Below are 20,399 nucleotides of genomic sequence, written 5' to 3'. Positions count from 1 at the left end.
TGAGAACGTGTGGTATATGGGTCTGGGGTTAGCTTATTTCTCTTAGCATAATGTTCTCCAATTCCATCCACATTGTCAAAAATGACAGAATTTCTTTTCTTTTTTAAGGCTGAATAGTATTCCATTGTGTATATATGCCACATTTTTTTCATCCATTCATCCCTCGATGCACACCTGGGTTGACTCCATATCTTGGCTATCGTGAATAGTGCTGCAATGAACAGGACAGACATCTCTTGGACATACTTATTTCAAATCCTTCCGGTAAATATCCAGAAGTGGGATTGCTGGATCATATAATAATTCTACTTTTAGTTTTCTGAGAAACCTCCAGTTTTCCATAATGGCTATATTAATCTACATTCCCACCAACAGCGTACAAGGGTTCCCTTTTCTCCACATCCTCACCAACACTCGTTATCAAAAAGGGAGGTTGAGAGACCACGAAACAAACCCCATCTCACAATTTTGTTAGTGGGAGTTCTATCTGGCCTGTTCCCAATGCCTAGAACATAAGAAGTCACAAATACGTGTTGAATAAATGAATGAATTCTCATTTTTCTCCACTTGAGGAAGTACACACCCTTTCAAAAAAAAATCTGAAAGCAAAGGCAAAAGGACCAGTTCTATGAATGGGGTTAATTTACTCTCCTAGCTCTCACTTATAGGGGGGTGGGAGGGGCGGGAATTTTGGCAATTTCCAGAAACCCTCAGAAGCTCTCTGGGAGAGATGTGATCCCCTCCTTGGGGCACAAGAAATCACCCTGGAGGCTGGGAGCATCCCGAAGGCTGATGCAAACCTAGGACATCACATGCCAAATGTGCCCTCTTTGGCCTGGGGTCCCCCCCCAGGCTGGAAACTGAGGGGCAGGCGAGGCAGGGCAGGCTGGGCGGCGGAGAGGGCCGGGAGCCGGGGCGCAGAGCGAGCTGCGCGGCGCGCTCTCCCGCGGGCTTGCAGCGCTTGGCTCAGCGCTTGCGCCTCCCTCGGCTCTCTCCTCCGCCCCCCTTCGCCCTCCTTCGCCCTCCCCCTTTCCCTCCCTTTCTCCTCCTCCTCCTGCCGCCGGGGCCGCTGCCAGACCTCGCCAGTTCAGACCCACGGGGCTGCCCTTCCCTGCGCACTCCCCTCGCTGCCCGGGCCCGGAGCGCAGCGCGGCCGCGCAGGTAGGAGCCCCGGACGGGGGTCGCAGCGAGCGCGCCCAGTGCCCGCGGGGCCGCGTGCGGGAGAGTAAGTGAGGTGGGGTGACCCGAGGGGTGCAGACTACCGGAGAACTGCCCTGGACTGTGCAGGGTCTCTCGAGCAGAGAAGGAGGTGGAGGTGTGCAGCCTCGGAATGCGATCTGTCCGCAAGTGAGAGGATTCGGTGACAACTGTTGGGATGGGCATGTGTGTGCGCGCCGACAACCAGACGGCAGGGCTTTGCCCGTAAACGTGGTTTTGAAAGTTTCAGGGGACCAATGTGTGAGATTTAAGCAGCACCTGGGTTCCACAGGAGCTCGGTAGAAGCTGGAACGCGGAGCAGCTCCAGGGGACTGCTAAGAAAGGGGACCTCACCTCCCTGCGGGCACACGGCCAGGCGCCCAGAAACTGGTACCTTGGGCTGTGCAGTCCTGGTTCCGGTCCTAGGCAGCCCAGTCCTAAAGGTGGCACGTTGGGGACCGAGGCACTGATAAGACACTAGAGAATCAGATGCTCTGGGCTGCTCCTCCACACAACCTGGAACTTTTAAACAAAGCTGTGCGCAAAGAATGCGGTGGAAATGCCCCTTTGAGAGTTTTGTTCTGGGGGGGGGTGCGAGAAGCTCTAAGGGACGTGAGAAGCTCCGATATTCTCCTAGAACTGGGAAGAAATTGCTGAGTTTTGTTTTGGTATTGTGTTAAAAAAAAAAAAGTTTGAGATCAAGGTAATTCGTATTGACTCGCAGGTATTTTTGCTGAGCTATGCAAGGAACTTTACTAGAAGGAGGTGAGCTAACAGGGAAAGCCTTAACGCTCAAGGGAATAGAGATTTGCTGCCCTACCTCCTCCCCCAGGGAAAAAAAATAAAAATGCACGGTCCACTTTGAAACTGATTACTCTGTTTTTATCCTTTGATCCCCTCTTTCTGAAGCCTGCTGTGTAGGTGCAGTATAAAATGCACGATACATGTCCTTTGTATATGTACAGCATAACAGGATGGAGTAAAGTGAAATGCAATTCCGCAGCAGTTTTTATGTCCGTGGTGCTACGGGGAAGGTTCGGGAGGGGGAGGGGAGATGAGAAAGCAGATTGGAAGCTGAGTACGGTGGAGCCTCAGCCTCTCCGCCCTCCCGTCCGTCCTTGCTTGTTATTCCACTGCTAAAGTTTTATTTTCCCCGCAGCAGATACTAAACATCAATTTGTCCTCTGTTTTGTTTGAGATTCACAATGTTGAAAGCCCTTCTCCTAACCATGCTGACTCTGGCGCTGGTCAAGTCACAGGACACCGAAGAAACCATCACGTACACGGTAAGGGGTGATGGAATTTGAGATAAGTGCGGTTCAGCGGGATTCTCTGACTCTGAATGACTTTACCCACCCCTGCCAGTGTACGTGGGCTGCACTCTGTGGAGGATAATAGATTAAACAACACTTTACTATGGTTCACATTTAAGATTGCTTGTAAATTGACCCTGGATCCTTTCAAAAGTTCACTGAGATCACCAATTGAGATAGGGACCAACATGTAATGATTTCTGCAAGGCCAAAAATGGGAACCCTTTTGAAACTAAAACCAGAGTAAGCTCCATATTTCCAACACATTCAACAAATTAATGGGCATAAGGAATTGGAAAACCTGGATTCCTCCATACCTGCAGATAAAACCAACACATGCAGAGTAAGATTTAAGTCAAATAAGAATGTTAAACGTCATAAAAGCCCATCACCTCATTTGTGCACACGACTTAACATTCTCATGTAAGTGGCCTTTATTGAATTTACAGAAGCTATATATTCATTCATTTATGGTATAACCGATAACTCACAAATGCCCTTCAGATATACTTAAGTTATGTGTTCCCAGGATGCAGTATTTGCTAAAGCGGTTTTAAAATTCATTGTGTGCAACTCAGTTTTGCATTTTCTAATTAGCATCTCTGGGTAATATTTGACTAGATAATTGCATGGACATAACCAGTGTTTAATAAAATATTAAAAATACCATCTGACCCCTCCCACTGCCAGGAACACATAGGGTGATGGCAGAGGAGGGCAACTTACCTCACTTCTGGTGAGTTTGTTTGCACCTCTGTTTTGTGTTTTCTAGTCTTTAATCAGTGTTGTGGGGTGAATGACATTTGTCCTGAATTAGAATATGAAAAACACATTTTTCTACTTGCTCCCAATTTAAAATTAAGTAATCCTACTCAAAAGAATGTGAAAAATTTTTGAAAATAAAACTCTTAAAAGTGAGCTAATGTCAATTACTGATAATAAACATTATCTCACTTTTTGGTACCATGTTATCCCTAGAATGTTAGTATTCATCTGGCAAATGTTCCTTTCTGTTGTTCAAATCAACTATAAATAGTTTAATATAAATATTTGTTAACTTCATGTTAAATGCAGTTGCTTCCTCTGCTGAAGACAAATAAAGCAAGAAAACCAAAGGCATGTGCTGTTTATCTTCAAATGAAAATGTTTTCTTAATCGGGCTAAACTTATTACCTTCTCAGGGAGCTAAAATTAAATTTGTTATCTACTTTTATAATCATCTAATAAAAGATTTTACTGCTTTTACAATTGCTTATCTTCTACACCCTTCCCTTTGCTAATCACCTAAGTCTTATTCATTTTTAGCAGAGAAAGTTTCCTGTGAATTAAACACTATAGTTTTAAAAACTATTAACTAGAGTTCATTATTATTGCAACAGATTTCCCAGATATGATACATTTTTTGTACTAAGATTAGGTCTATTCTCTTTTAAATTGTATATGCCTCATAATTCATGGTTAAAGGGCAAGATGGTTAAAGGACTATTTTTGAGTACTCCACTGTGGAGACACTATATCCTTTCCTTCTCAAAGCAAGGTGTGAGGTAAGTAGAATCATCTTCCTTCTACTGATGGTAGAACTGATGATCAGACACACTTTCTAACTTGTTTAAGGCTGCACAGCCAACAAGCAGTGAAGCTAAATTCAGTCTAGGCTTATTTAATAGTAGACCCACATTAAATGTAACCAAACTAAATACTTAAAACAAACTGCAAGTCTTCTGTATTCACTATACAAATGATTCAAGGGAACTACCAATTTTGCATGGTTTGAAAGATATTTTTCAGAAGAATGGGCTTGTATCTATAAGACACCTCATACCCCCCTCCCATGATAGGGACCTTATCCAAAGATAGGGTCCATTCAGTTATTTAATTGATACATATCTGCATAAGCAACTCCCATCCCATCAAAAGAATTTATACGTTTATTAAGAAAACTCAGCCCTTTGCTTCAGGGAGTTTGCCCTGGGGAAGATACCATTGAAAACTACAAAGTTCCTAAGCAAGCACAAATAGTATTATTACACAGATTATACAAATTGCTAAAGAAATAGAAAGATGAGAAGGTGATTAATGTTGGCACTGGCATATTACAAGAACTGGAACTCTGTGCTGGTTCTTGAAGGAGGTAGATTGATCTGGAAAGGCTGAAGAGATGCCCAAGTCAGAGAGAGTGGCATAATCCAAGACTGGAAGTGAAAACAAGACAAGTCCAGGCGGTGATGAGTTCAGATCAGCCACAGCTGGGTAGAATAGAGAACCTAGAGATGGCGATAATGAGAAATGAGAGATCTCTGGGCCACTCTGAGCTCTTTCTTGGATGGAAGAGCAGCATAACAGACAGCAAGAAAGATCGCCTGGAGGCTGTGTGTGGAATGTAGGGATGTGGAGCCTTACCTACTTATGAGGCCAGAAAAAGGTTCACACCATGCTGTTAGATGCACAAATGGACACAGTCAGCAGAGCTGGAAAGAAATTAATTGCAACATTCAGTGCTGATGTTTAAGTTGTAATCCTGGGTCCCAAGAAAGGTGGTGATGCCTTGGAGACTGTTGGGGACACTAGAAAGAATTACTCTGGGAGATAAAGTGAGTTTAGTTTTCACTCTGGTAAGTTTCAGATATCAGTAAATTATCTATTGATCTCTCTGCCTCCATTCAGTTATCTGCTTGTCCAGCATTTGTTGGGTGTATAAGCAGCTCTCAGCTCTACTAGAAGAAGTTTATTTCATTGTTTACTCCTCTTTTGCTCAGTCCTTCCTGAAGCATCCTCCTCACAGTGACTTTCTCAAATGAGCATCTGATCAAATTGTTTCCTAAGCTTAAATTTTTTTCAGAGGCTTTTATCACTTATGGCAATGTTTCTCAAGAAGTAGCCCCTAGACAACCTACATGGGAATCACCTGGGATGCTTGTTGGGAATTTAGATTCCAGACCCCCACCCAGACTTAAAAAATCAGACCATTTGGGTTGGCCCTGGAATATGCATTTTCACCAGCAGCCTGAGTGATCCTTAAGCATAATAAGCCTTGAGATTCACTGACCTTCAGGGTAGAATGCAGTTCTTCCCTGTCCCAAACAAAGGCTTCCTGGATTTGTCCCTGCTTAGCTCTCTAACCTCATGCCCTACCCACCCAGAACTCTTTGCAGCACCTTCCATCTTCAACAATTTTATGCTTTTGTTCACAGTGGTTTCCCTTCCTGGAATTCCTCCATTTCCCTGGAAAAATCCTGCCCATCCTATAAGGCCCAATTCACTTGTCACCTCCTCTCTAAAGCCTTCCCTTCCACCATAGCCATGGACAGAGTCCATCACTCCTTCCTGCACTCGCTTGTAGAAGGCACCTGATGTCTTGCTGCAAGTTGTCTACCTGTCTGTCTCCTCTTCTGGCCTGTGAGCTGCTTGAGGACAGGGACAAGGTCTGCATAGCATAGGCATCCCCAGGCCCTAGGACAGTCCCTGATATGAGGAGGTGTTCCATAGGTGGTTTGTTCCGTGAGTGAACTAGAGGGCACCCCAAGGAAAGGAAGTTAGGAAGCAGACCAGCATACCAGCATGTGAGACAGAGGTCCAAATGGTAAGGAAAGCCATGTGCTTGAATGCTCTCAGAGGAGACAGAGAGAGAGAGAGAGAGAGAGAGAGAGAGAGAGAAGACTTTAGGGCTGAGAAAAAAAAAATAAAAAGAACTTCATTGAATTTTTTTGTTTGTTTGTTGGAAAAAGGGCAAATAAAACAAACAAAAAAAAAGTAGAGAGGCTGGAGAAGATTAGTCTCAAGACAGAAAAGAATTGCAAGATGGTGATGGGCACCTGTACCAAACCCAACAGAAGAGTTGAGGCAGCTGGTGATTGTGCAGGGTGCCCTGAAGCCATCCAAGGCACAGACTTGCCTTTAAAGAAGCAAAGCTAGAGAATGTTAAACTACCCATCTCATCATATATCTGGGCCTCTAGCAAGGGTTGTCGCCATAAGAATGACGCTTTTAGAGTGACTTCTTAGGGAATGGACACATCAATTAACTGTCTCCTGTCCCCCGCTTTGGTGTTTTCTCCGCAGCAATGCACTGACGGATATGAGTGGGACCCTGTGAGACAGCAGTGCAAAGGTGAGCCAGCTTCACAGACCCCCATCTGAGCGTTGCCTTCTGTCTCCATCTCATGTGTCTCTTCCTGTCCTGTGTGTATTATATCCAAAAAGGCATGCACATATATTTACACGTTCTATCTTCCCACTAAGAAGATTCCTGACTTTTTTTATTACTGACCACAGATATTGATGAATGTGACATTGTCCCAGACGCTTGCAAAGGTGGAATGAAATGTGTCAACCACTATGGAGGATACCTCTGCCTTCCTAAAACAGCCCAGATTATTGTCAATAACGAACAGCCTCAGCAAGAAACACCAGCAGCCGAAGCAAACTCAGGGGCAACCACCGGGGGTGTAGCTGCCAGCAGCATGGCGACCAGCGGAGTGTTGCCTGGGGGTGGTTTTGTGGCCAGTGCTGCTGCAGTCGCAGGCCCTGAAGTGCAGACAGGCCGAAATAACTTTGTCATCCGCCGGAATCCAGCTGACCTTCAGCGCATCCCCTCCAACCCTGCCCACCGCATCCAGTGCGCAGCAGGCTATGAGCAGAGTGAGCACAACGTGTGCCAAGGTAGGCATGACCTATGACCCCAACCAGAATGTCCTTGCCTGAGTGCCCCTAGCGGGGAGAATGATGATAATAATCGCTCGCATTTATTAAGGGATTCCCATGCGTCAGACATTGCGCAAAGTGCTCTATCTGCATTATCATGTTTAATCGTCGCAATAATCTTAAAAGGTTTGTGTTGTCAGTGTCGTCATCATCTCGCAAATGGAGAGACAGCAAACTGGCTGAGAAGGTTCATCAGGGGTTCCTAACCTTAGCTGCCCATATTTAGAGTCACTCGAGAGCTTTTAAAACTTGTCGATGGCTAAGCCACACCCTAGTCCAATTAAATCACAGTCCCTGGGGATGAGTTGCAGGCATCGGTATTTTTTAAAGCTCCCCACGTGGTTCCAGCACGCATCCAAGTTTAAGAACCAGAGGTCACACAGATGCTAAGTGCAGAGCTGGCCTTCAAACCCAGGCAGGCGGGCGCCAGAGTCACAGCTGTCAGAAGTGGCGGTCAGGTTATTTCCTTGGGAATTTGAAATTCTGCTGTCAAGCTACTCCATAGATCTCCCTCTCTGGCTTCTCAAGTTTCTTTTCATTGAACTTGCCACTGACTTATTTTCTTCATTCAGGAATAAATAAATGGGGCTCCTGCTTCTCCTTCCCTTGGAGGGTCTCTCCCCCACTCACATTTATATCTCTTTTAAAGCCCTCCTTTGAGCACATTTTGCTTATATCACTTGCACCATGGCATCGTCCGCCTGGGCTTTTCTGTTTATTTTCGCAGAGAGCACACATCACTGTGTATTCTAGAAACAGCTGTAGACTCATGCTAGCAGAGTGATAAGAATCTCGGGCTTTGAAGACATGTAGGATGTTAGCTAAGGGGACTGTGGTAAGGGATTTTGTTTCCCTTTTCCTGCTTAGCAGACTCTTTCAGAGCTACCTGGTGTGGAGATTGTGTTACTGAAATGGGGCCACAGGAGCCCCCAGACTTCTTTTTCCCTGCCAGGGGCTGACCAGGTAGACGCTGTGGTCCAGAACTCCATGTGACCGCCACATACGTGCATGGTAAACATTAGCCAATGGAAAGGGCCAGGGAGTTCTTGCCTTCTAACTGGTGGTGAGTGAGAAAGAGGACACGTCCCTCCCTCAGCGATGAGGGAGGTCACTGACTGCTGAATTAAGTGAAAGACATAAATCCCTGTGCCCTGGGGTGCTGCCCCTTAGTCGTCATTGCTTAGTTTTAACTTCTGGATAAGCGATACTACATTTTAAATGGCTTATAAATGAAGTAAGGAAACCTCGTGCTCTGACTTTTATTATTTTATATTTTGTGTGCACATTTTAAGCACCCCACATCAAGAGCTACCCCGTGCTGTGATGGTTACCGAGGGTGCATCGTATTAGCATCTGTTTCGTGTTACTGTCATGAGTCAGAATTCCAATATTGGTGATGAATGCTTCAGCATCTGCTTGATATTCTGATATTTAATTTAAGGATTATGTCAAGATAAAAACTGATGAGGTTATTCTTCTACATGTATTTAGGTGAATATTGATTTAAAAAATACCTTAAGTTTATTTAAGTTATACCAAATTTTAATTGCATTACTTTAATATATAATTAGATTGGAAGGTTTGGTGATATTTTTCCTGAAATCAAAAACTTTTGGTCAAATTTTTTTAAGAATTGACTTTTATATACTGAATTACTTTTAGCACTTCAGATGTTATATATATTTTAATGGTACTTGAGAGGGGAAAAAAAAAAACAGGTAAATGAATGAGTCATTTCCCAAAATAATTTATAGGCCATCTTGAATCCTTGTTGAATTCAGAAACAATGCCTAGAACTGGATGAAGTTCTAAAATAAAATATATGTAAGGCCTAGCACAGTGACTCATGCCTTTAATCCCAGCACTTTTGGAGGCCAAAGCCAGAGGATTACTTGAGGCCAAGAGTCCAAGATCAGCCTGGGCAGCATAGTGAGACCCTGTCTCTACCAAAAATAATTTAAAAATAATCAATCAGACATGGTGGCATTCAACCTGTAGTCCTAGCAACTCAGGAAGCTGAGGCAAGAGGATTGCTTGAGACCAGGAATTAGAAGCTGCAGTGAGCTATGATGGTGCTACTACACTCCAGCCTGGGTGACAGAGCAAGACTCTCTTAAAAAAAAAAATACATACATATATATATATGTGTGTGTGTGTGTGTGTAAATATATACATATGTGTGTGTATATATATTCAAGTCTTACAACATGCATTGGTTGTAGTAGAAACTGTACTGTGAATAATGAAAAGGAAATCCTATTTAATTTTTCTTGAAAATATTTAGACTACTTTACAAAGTAAGTTATTTTTTCACATATTAAAACATTCATGATTCTTCTTTGGGAATTTTTAGTTACGAACAGCCTATTAAATTCTTTGCTTAAGGAAGATGCTATATACATACTTGTGTGCACACAGGGTATTTCCAACTCAAACTGTTCTGTGCAATTTAGCCAGTTTCTAAAATTTCTAAAATTTGGGATTGGGGTCTGTACCCTTGAAAGAAGGGTTAAAAGTTTTTTGGAAGACTTAAGGCTTAAGTTGGATTTCTTCCCACCTCACAATTTTGCAAAGTGCCTGTAAATGTGGATTTACTTAATTGTTGATAAAAGGGGGTTATTTCATATGATAACAACAGGATAATCTGTCTAGGGAATGTGACTAACATAAGTCGAGTCACACTTGTGCCCATTTATTATTGAGCTAATCAAACATGCGGTCCAGCTTCTTCTAATTGCCTGCAGATGTATGACATTCTCATTCCAGGCCAGCAGCACAAAATAATGTTTTATAACCAATGTGAAAGCGTGTAGACCTCCGCTTAAAACAATAATGTGCTCCAAGGACCTATATTACTGGCATCATTGTGGAAGTTGAGGAGCCTTCTGTTTTAATAAAGATCTCCACTCCCTTTTAAATGTTACATATTTATGCCCAGTAATCCAAACACATTTACCATGGTCAGCCGGATTAGAATAAAAGAATGCCTACAGATCAGTCACATTTGTATAAAAATTATTTTTTTCCACATATATTTTCCCACAGGCACAGCTTATCATTACATAACCTAAAACTGAGGACATATTTTATATAAGGGCTGTTAATAAAATCTGTGCTGTGTTTCAGTCTTAAAACCAGTTGTGCCTTTGAACACATTATATCAATCACAGACAATGCCTAATGATTTAAATACCAGTAGATTTTTTTATGTACACTATTTTATAAATATATCTTTTAACCAGTTGTCTGTGTCTTAACAGTTTGATGAAAATATGATATTTTTCATGAATTTCATGAAATTTTTCATGAATTTTTCCAGGGTTTTGTTTTGTACAAAAACAAGGGGTTTGAAATGCAATATAACATCCAAAGATCAAGTCATAGCGAGCAGGTGTTTTCAGGTAATTTTTGTCAAACGAGGGTGGTGCTATGGGAGCCAGTCACACTGGCTGTTTCATATGACTGACTTTATCCTTGGTGGCTATAAAATTACATGAAGATCATTTCAGTGTTACATACATGGAGTCATGTATAGATAAAGTTTTGGAAATCAATTCTTTCCATGAGAAAACATCTACCTCAAAGACAATAGATATTCATCTATGCCAAAAGGAAGTTGAATGCATACGGAATATGTTATAACCCATTGATGGCTCACCTTTAGTTTTCTACATCTTTATTGCATAGTCTCTGTGTAATCCTCCTCAAAGGAGATGGAGTTAGAAATCACTAGTTCAAGTTAAAAAGATTTTTTAAAAATCATATATAACTTTCTAAGAGCCCCATTCCTGTGGAGGAAAAAAAAAAGTCATTTGGGAACTAGCAAGAAAGAGAAAGCATTGATTGCCCTACTTACAGGAATTTGTTCGCTAAATTAAACTTTCAAAAAATTAAACATAGGGCATTTTGCAGAGCTGATAAATAAGCCATTACTAAACTTGATCAGGATTTATAGGTATGACTACTAACTTGCTAAAGAAACTATGCCACCAAGAAATAAACCAATGCCCAGTGAAGCTGATTATGGAGCCAAATCCAGAGTGCAGTACCTGGCTTGTATTATATAATGTGTCACTGAGAGATGTGAAAACATACCCTAGAGCAGGGGTCCTCAAACTTTTTAAACAGGGGGCTAGTTCACTGTCCCTCATACTGTTGGAGGGCTGGACTATAGCTTAAAAAGAACTATGAACAAATTCCTATGTACACTGCACATATCTTATTTTGAAGTGAAAAAAAAAGGGGGGGAGGAAACAGCTGCATGTGGCCCGATGGCTGTAGTTTGAGGACAACTGCCCTACGGTTTCCAACCATCTCTGTCTACCAGGAAGACTGTCCTGGTTTTAAAACTCAAAGTATATGTCCCTGGAAATACCTCAATCCCAGACAAATAGGATAATTGATCACCCTAGAATAGCCTCATAACCAAATTCCCTTCACCTCACAGCCAAGAATGAAAAAGTCCTAACATTAGAGCCCATTTTTGCAGGTTAAGGCATTGCTGATCCAATGAGACTATTTTTTAAACTTGTTTTGAACTTTCAAAAAACAAACTTGACTGATTTTTAAGTACTTAGACAGAACCTTTGTAGTTGTTGGGCTCCCACTTGCCAGTTTGCCATTTATCATGTTTTCACATTGTTTTAGACTTTGCACGTGTAGGATACCTAGACATGCAAGCACCTACATATTTAGATATATGTCATGACAGAGCTCATCTTTTCACATTTCCACTTGGAAAAAATTTCACTACATGGCCAAATTAAATATTATACTTCCACCATAAATTTTTCAGTGTTGCTAAAATGTTTGTTTTTTCCAACTTTCAGCTGTGATTTTCAATGATTTTATTTTAATTTTATCATTACCTCTGATGCAGGAGCAGCTAAAACACTGAAAAAAAAAAAAAAAACTTTTGCCTCTTATCAAGTCTAAAGGAACAAACAAATTACAGTGTTCTCAGAGTTTTTTTTAAAAAATGGGACCATCTATTATCTTCTGCACATTTCTTTATAAATATAAGGGTAACAAAAATACTATTTTGAAATAAGAAAGAAGTTATTATCTATATACCTACTTTTAAAAGAGGTATATAGAGAGAAACTTGAACGAACATGTTCAAGTACAGCTTCTCAGATGCTAGGGACATCTTTCTTGGACTTCATTCATTTTAAACTTAAATAATCTCATATCCAAGAGGATTTGTAAATTATAGTGTAACCAAGTGGTTTAGCATAGCTGCCACTGTCATTACCAAACAGCTTTCAAACACTGCCCTTTTGTTGATCCTTACTAATGTTATTAGTCTCTGGCTGCATGAGTTAGTTTTGTATGGAAATGCCTAATTTTCTTTATATATAATTATACAGCCCGGTGAAGACCTTTGATCTCAGAAAACAGATATTTTGCAAAAGGAAGACTATAATTGAGTAAAGAATGACATTAACCTTAGAAAAATACTTCAAACAGAAAGTAAAATGGGCATTTAGTGTGCTTATAGTTCTTCATTGTTTTTAGCTGTTAATTACCTTTGAGTACCTGAAAATTCTCTAAAGCCATATAAATGGATAAGAATTGAGTTTATAGGGAAAACTTAATTACTTTTTAAACAAGCTGATGCAGTGTAATAGAAGTGATTGATTTCCTCCTGAAAAATCTAGCATTGTTTCATAATTTACTTTTCAAAATACCGTGGTCATTGAATTTCTAGTCAATTTATGACGTTTTTAATAGACATTTGTGAACAGTATATATATCTGATTCATACACAGTAAGAAAATGTTCTTAAAATTCCTTCATAAAAAGCAAATAACAACCGTTTGAGGTCTGCAACAAAACTGTGCCATATAACTCCCTAATTTGACGATTCCCAAAGTGTAGTACCCAAACCAGAAGCATCAGCATCATCTGGTAACTTATTAGAAATGCATGCTCCCAGACTCCCTCCCACCCAGCCCTGCTGAATCAGAAACTCTGGAGGTGGGGCTTGGCAATCTGTGTTTTAACAATCCCATGATTTGGATGCCTGCTCAGGTCTGAGAACCAATGCCCTCGCTTAACTTCAGGAAGCTATTAATACATCCAGCTATATAAATCAGACGGCAAGGTCGGAATACTTTACGTGGGATATGGGAAGTAGTGAAAAGAAAACATCAAAAATATACTTTCTGCTCCTAGGGTAGAATAATATTCCATTTTACTCCTCTCATCTTTCTTATGGCTGTCAGTCCTCTGATCCCTAAATGTAGGTGGCCATGAGTCCTTGTTAGGACTACATCCTTGAACCAAGGACATCCAGAGGAAAAGGGGCATCTTAACAAGAAAATAGGAGAGCCTTGCATCTCTCTATAAACCCTACAAATATGAAATAATATAGCTATCCTTAAGTTGTCAGTAGGTGAGACTCTAAGTTGTGCTCCAGCTGTGGCAATGATTGGTGCCAATGATAACTATATTTTCTATAGGGACTCCCTTTAAGTTAATGGCACAAATTTACGAGATGAAGCAATGCTGTTTGGAAGTTCAGTTCATGTATAACCATGAAAAGGACGGAGGTTGGCTCTGACTTTGGCTGTACAGTGTCTTTCAGTTAGCAAAGTGAGAGAGGATGCCTCCAATACCAGATGCACAGGCTGACCATGTCAGCCCATTTAGACTCTGTAAATATCAGATATATAAAGAGTATTCACCTAAGTGTCTTCTGTTCAATGTAAGCTTGATCAGCAGAGATTTACTTTCTATCAAAGATGAGAAGATTCTTGTTAAGACTTGTTAACACTTAATCTGTGGAATGAATTTCCCTCTCCTCATAGAAGCACAAAGCAGATTAGAGTAGAATTGCAAGCCTGGATAACTTCAGGAATGTATGCTGGTACTGGCTCATTGTTTTTTTTCTCCAGCAGGAAGTCTCAAGGATATTCCCTGAAATCAACAAGTTGTCCCTTTTGTAAGGATTGCCTTTGCACTTGTTGAATTACTGGCACAATTTTATTCTTTGAAACCAAAGAGTAAACAAAATTTGTCCCAAATGTGTTTGATTTTGCACGAATGTACAAATAATTCATGCCACATCTGAAATTCATTAGCATGCTGCTTTTTCCAGGAGGTAACTGCAGATTGCATACTCAAAAATAAAACTGATCAAGAAAACTGCATTCAAATACTGGCAGAAGAAAATGCTGTCATTGCAAGAATTTAGACATAATTGCAGGTTTGTAGTTTAAACTGAAATGATTTGTAAACGCTTAATAGAGATGAAGGGAAGAAATGACATGAAAGGACTGAGTGCCAAGTATTAGCATCAACACAGATAGTTTATTGCTGTCAATTTTATATGGCCACAGATTAAAAGGAGGGAGAGACAGCAAATCAGTGTATGTAAATGTGTACTAAATAGACTAAAATGCTTGAAATTTGTGCTAAATCAAATTCTAAAACTTCAGCTACTTTTCAAATAATTGTACATCTATTTTCAAGTATCCAGTTCAGTATAGTCAGGCAATATTTCAAGTGAAATTAATCAAACAAAACACAAAACCATTCAGAATTCAATAAATTCAATCAAATTTGAGAACCACTTTCTGTTGTAGTTTGATTGAGTCAGGGTAAAAGGAAGGACTAGTTATAATCCTGAGGGAACTTGTCATAATCAATTCATGAGTTATCAAGTGACAATAAAAGAAATAAACAGTAGTTCAGTAAAGTAACAAGAAGTATATGACAAATTATCAAAAGTAGACATTAAATTAGTATGTGACACAGGTGGCCCCATAATTAACTAAAATATATGTTTGGATAGAAAAAGAAAGCATGTCTCCAGAAATGCAGTCAAGAGCAAAAGTCTGTTTCCTCCCTGGAATGGAGAATTTAGGAGAGAATAATGAGATGTTGGGAGGTTTGAGGAAATTAAGATCCAGCCATCAGAGGAAGTAGCCATACTGCAGCCAAGCAGAACAGGTGAGAAGCAGCATTGTATTGTATCCATGTTCCTTCTGTCCTGGACTAGTTTTCCAGAAAAGGTCCCCAGAAGAAGCATGTTTCTCATGGGAATGTTAACAAGATAAGGTGAGAAAGAAGATTAAATCAGAAAGTACAAGTGATGCTGAACCACTTTGCACAGCAAACATCTATGACTGGTTCCATCATCAGTAACTCTCCCCAACAAAATACTAATGAGTTCATCTGCCTCTGTCTAAACGTCTTCCAGTACTGCATTCTGTTTTACTTATTAATGACTAGGCACTCAATAAATGATTTTTGTTGTTTGTTTGTATTAACAAATGATATTTAATCAAAGGAGAACTCAGACTTAAACCATCCTTGAAAATAAGCTATTGAATATCATGTGTGTGAGGTATATTAACCAACTACATATGTTATAAAGTTTTAGCGTGATCCATGAATGGTTATTGAAAGAGACTCTTCTATCCCTTTTGTAATGGAAGTCTTAGATACCTTTTTCCTGTTTTAAGCTTAAGCTACTTGAAAGAAGGATTCATAAAACCTATTCTTTATATTCTGGATTATTAGGTTTTTAGTAAACATTGTTGACTAAATAGGTTACTGTTATTCTTAGAGTAAAACTAGTAATTATAAGCACTAGAATTCTTTTTTTTATTTTCTGACAAGCCATTTAATCAAATATAGCCTTCCTCAGAAATCTCATGGTGAATAATGAAAATACATTTGGGTTAGAGAAATTTTAATGTTTTATAATATTTGAAATAAGATATTCATAAGGTTGAAAAATATTTTTTGTTTTTTTATTTCATTTTAATTGAAAAATAATAATTGTATGTGTTTATGGCGTATGATGTGATATTTTGATATATGTGTACATTTTGGAATGATTAAATCAAGCTAATCAACATATCCATCATCTCACATACTTATCCCTTTTTTTGTGGTATGAACATTTAAAAGCTATTCTCTTAGCAATTTTGAAATATACTTTATAATTATTATTGACTATAGTCTCCATGCTGTGCAACAGATCTCAAAAAACTTATCCCATCTAACTGAACCTTTGTACCCTTTGACTAACAGCTCCCCATACCCCCACCCCACCCCCACCTCCAGCCTCTAGTAAGAACCATTCTTCTATTTCTGAGTTTGACTTTTTTATTAATAGATTCTGCGCAAAAGTGAGATAATACAGTATTTGTCTTTCTGTGAGACTGGGAAACATTGATGTGAGCGCTCTGATATTCTGATGAAACTCAAGGCTTTTGATGAAGTTCTGTGAAAGAACAGAAAGAAAGAAGGAATCAGAGCAATCCACCTTAGCTTGGACATTTTCCTGAACTATAGGCCAGAAATGATCCTTTCTAAATCTGTTTTGTAGAATCCAGGGAAGTCACTTAAGTTGGGTGTAGGTGACTTAAAGAGGAGCAGTTCTGATCTCTTCTCAAAGTAGGAAGAACTGAATTGCTAGAGAAGTGAGAGGGAAACCACAGATCTCAAGGGTGCACAAAGAAAGGACCCAGTTTACTGAGAACTAGCTTCTACCAGAACTGTAGGTGAAGCAAGAATGAAATAGGGAATGAAACTAGAGACAGGTATAAAAACTGTGTGTATGTGTGCCTAGTTAAAGCAAGAATCATGATAGGAGTTGGAACTACCTTTGTGCATATAGTTAAATCTCGTAAAGCTCCAGTTAAGTTGCACTCTAAACAGCTGTGTGTGTTGCAAGGACTCTAATTCTAACCCCTTGAGTGGAGCCACAGAACACAATCCAAAATGGGAAAACTCAAGGGGTTTTATTCAGTGACCACCCTTGAGTCCAGGTCTATCCCATCCTAGATTAGGGAAGAATTTTTATTCAATGATGATTAGTTAGATTTCACTTACAAAATATTTTACAACAAAGCCCTCTTCTCCTACATTCCCATCAGTATGCCATTAAATGGTTGTTAACATTTTTACTATTTTTTAAAAACTTAAGTATCCCAATATTTTCTAATATGCCAAAATTACAAAAAGCAGTATAAGCTTGTTTTTCAGAGTTTGCCATTGAATTCATTGAATTGTTGTTGATTTGCAGAGGCTTCTTAGAGAATTAGTTCAATTTAATCACTCTCCTAAAATATTTGAGCAATTTGGGTATCTGGCATCATTCAACTTTTCAAAACCCATCACCCATTCTCATTGCTACTTTTCATAATTTGAGACCTAAAGAGATATTCTTAAACTATTGTATAAAATAGTTTTCTCTCCTTATTCATGTTCTTTCCCAAGTAATTTGTGATTATCAGAAGACCTCTCATCTAAAAAAGAAAAGAACATCCCAGAAGAAATTGTTAAAAGACACTTTAGAAACCTGCTTATGCAGACTAAATGCCCCCTTTCTTGCCTAGACTTTGTTTATTCCAGGTATTTACACATGTGCACATATACACATACCTACTCAAGTACATGCCTATACACATACATATACAAACATACACACACACACCATTAGTTTCTGTAGGAAATTATACCAAAATGAAGCTGATCAAAGTTGATGATGCTTCTGAAATGACTCTAAATGCAGAGAGAGTTCCCTCTCATTATTCTTGTAAAATTAACACTGGAAGTTATTTCTAAATGCATATGTTTACCTATCACAAGAGAACAGGGCACCTTGGACAGCTACTACACTATTTGCTCAATGAAGAATTTTGTCAGATGAGTAAATAGAAAGGGTTGACAAAATAGAAGTGAAAGCGCTAACACATAACCTCAGAGCTTTTGTCATCTTACTTCACGATCATTTCTTTACTAATCTTTCTGAGATATTTACCTGGATTTCATTCTGACCCACCTTTGTATTTTATACTGAACAACTGAATTTTTAGCAAAATTAACTTTTTAGATAAACCATCATAGAGTGGGTTAAAAAATAATAACTTATCTGGGACTGACATTGAATCTCCAAGCTCTTTTATTCTTCAGACTTTGGTAAACTATATAGTCAGGGGGTAAGTCCAGAATAAAACTCCACTCAACAAGCGAGACAAAAAATTCCAGTCATTCATGATGAATTAAACTTTGCAATAAACACTGTGGGTGCTTTTTGTTAAAATAGTTCATGACCTGGCATATCAGAAGAATTCTAATCCAGGGAGGTAGCCAGAGAAAAAAGTCCTCCCACACAAGCTGGTAAAGATGCAGGGCTTTGTTCTGCACTTCAATTGTATGACTTCCCTCCTCCTTGGGTGAGCTGGGGAGGAGCTAATGATAAAACGAAGCAAAATGAAAGAAGGAAATTTAATTGTGGTGCAATTTAAGCAGCTAATGATAGTTCTGAGAAACAGGAAAGATTTACTTGGTGAATAGCTCCTTCACAAAAATGTTTAATAGCAAAACCATTGTAAATTAGAGCTCAGCGCTAAGTAAACTGAAAAATCTTCTCATTGATTTTCAATTTAAACAGAAAAATAGATTGTGTAAACATGCTAGGGCAATAATTTCCAATAAAACAATCTATCACAGATGGTTAATACCTCAAATAGACTATCAGAATATCACTCTTTTAGAAAAAGAGCTTGGACTATTTAGTTGCCGTTATAAAAACCTGTCCTGGTATTAGGATTCTAGTAGAGATTTTTAAAGAATTATTAGAATATCTGGTTATAATATGAATATCAGAAATGGGTAGACTTACACATTGCTGAAAATATAATGAATCTGTTACAAAATTTTCTTAGTAAAATACAGCTTCTGGTCCCAGATAAAGGGAAAATGTATAGTGACAAGAGAAAATACAGAAGACCTCAATAAGGAAGATTACAGAAATTATTTGATTAAATATGAATGGTGTTCAGAATTTTCTCCAGAGATTAAAAATATTCAAGTAAAAATTTAAAGAAGTGGGTAGAACTAACAAGCAATGGACCTGCCTATTCCTCAGTGTAAATCTTGAATTACGAAAAGAAAATTCAATGCACATTCAAGTTCAGACCAAGCCTTTGCAGTTTATTTGGAGATCCTAAATTTTTAAATTATTCTAGTAGATAACATATCATTGTTATATCACAGCTATTAGTCAGAAAAAAATGACCACTTACCATTAAAAAAGAAGAAATAATTTCTTTTTTCTGTCCCAGTTAGGTAAACCTCTGAGTTAATCAGGATTCTCTAGAGAAACAGAACCAATAGGATAGCCAGAGAGAGAAAAAGAGAGAGATTTATTGTGGGAATTGGATCATGTGATTATGGAGGCCAAGAAATCCCACCAGCTTCTGCCTGCAAGCTGGAGAACCAGGATAGCCCATGGTGTAATTTGGTCTGAATCCAAAGATCTAAAATGGAGGTAGGAGGAGGGGGTAGCCAGTGTAAGTCCCAGAGTCCAAAAGCCTGAGAACCAGGAGCTCCAACATGCAAAGGTAGGAGAAGATGGATATCCCAGCTCAAGAAGGGAGACAGCAAATTTACCCTCCCTCTGCCTTTTTTCTTCTATTTGGTCCTTGCTGGACTGATCCACACACTTGGTGAGGGCCATCTGTTTTACTTACTGTACTAACTCAAATGCTATCTCTTCTGGAAACACCCTCACAGACACACACAGAAATGTTTACCGGCTATCTGGGTATCCTTTAGCCCAGTCAAGTTGACACATAAAATTAACTATCAAAACCTCTTAAACATAAAGATCACAAGTGAGTAAGTGCAATCACTGGAAATTCATGATTTAAATGTAGCTTGCCCATTGATTGATTTAAAAAATATATTCCACACATTCTTAAGACAAAATAGGTAAGCCAGTTATGATACTTCCCTGGCTCCTCTGATGCATGGCTCTTGCAAGTAAAGGTGACACTCCCTCCCCAGCACCACCTACCACCACCACACAGCACACAGATATGAAAATCAGTCTTCTACAGAAAAAGCAAAAATACAGGCAATACCTGCTAGGATAGGTGCCAGGACTCTCTATTCATACATTTGGGGGGGGGGGGCAAAATGGAGCAAACAACTGAGCCATCCTTTTCTCTTCCAGGAGCCTCCTCTTATTTTGGGAGACAGGAGCATCTATGAGGGGAATGAGAGGCAGGAAAAAAGAGATATGGAATGGGAGGGAGATAAAAAGAGAACAAGATAGGAGAGTAGAGGACAATGGGTGATCAGGAGACTATACTAATCGAAAGTATGTTCTACTGAAGTGTCTCATAAAATGTTATGATTACCAACTTTCCATCCATATGTGTAT

At 39.4% G+C, this 20,399-nt stretch overlaps 1 protein-coding gene across 3 annotated transcripts in view; it reads left to right on the top strand.

The window, feature by feature from the left end:
- The first annotated feature begins 1,009 nt into the window (after positions 1-1,009).
- Positions 1,010-20,399, top strand: part of EFEMP1 (EGF-like fibulin extracellular matrix protein 1) — a 58,570-nt gene continuing 39,180 nt past the window's right edge. Inside the window, exons 1-4 of one of the 3 annotated variants that reach the window (XM_012777836.3) lie at positions 1,010-1,161; positions 2,396-2,483; positions 6,569-6,617; positions 6,782-7,168. In XM_012777836.3, coding sequence (XP_012633290.1) covers positions 2,403-2,483; positions 6,569-6,617; positions 6,782-7,168 — 517 coding nt within the window. In that variant the 5' untranslated portion in view covers positions 1,010-1,161; positions 2,396-2,402. Of the gene's footprint in view, positions 1,162-1,205; positions 1,226-1,250; positions 1,348-2,395; positions 2,484-6,568; positions 6,618-6,781; positions 7,169-20,399 lie in introns of those variants that run through there. The other 2 variants (XM_012777837.3, XM_076000792.1) reach the window with 2 other exon arrangements.

The sequence above is a fragment of the Microcebus murinus genome, chromosome 3 (genome assembly GCF_040939455.1).
Source record: "Microcebus murinus isolate Inina chromosome 3, M.murinus_Inina_mat1.0, whole genome shotgun sequence".
Classification (NCBI taxonomy): Eukaryota; Metazoa; Chordata; class Mammalia; order Primates; family Cheirogaleidae; genus Microcebus; species Microcebus murinus.
This window is presented reverse-complemented; position numbering and strand designations above follow the sequence as displayed.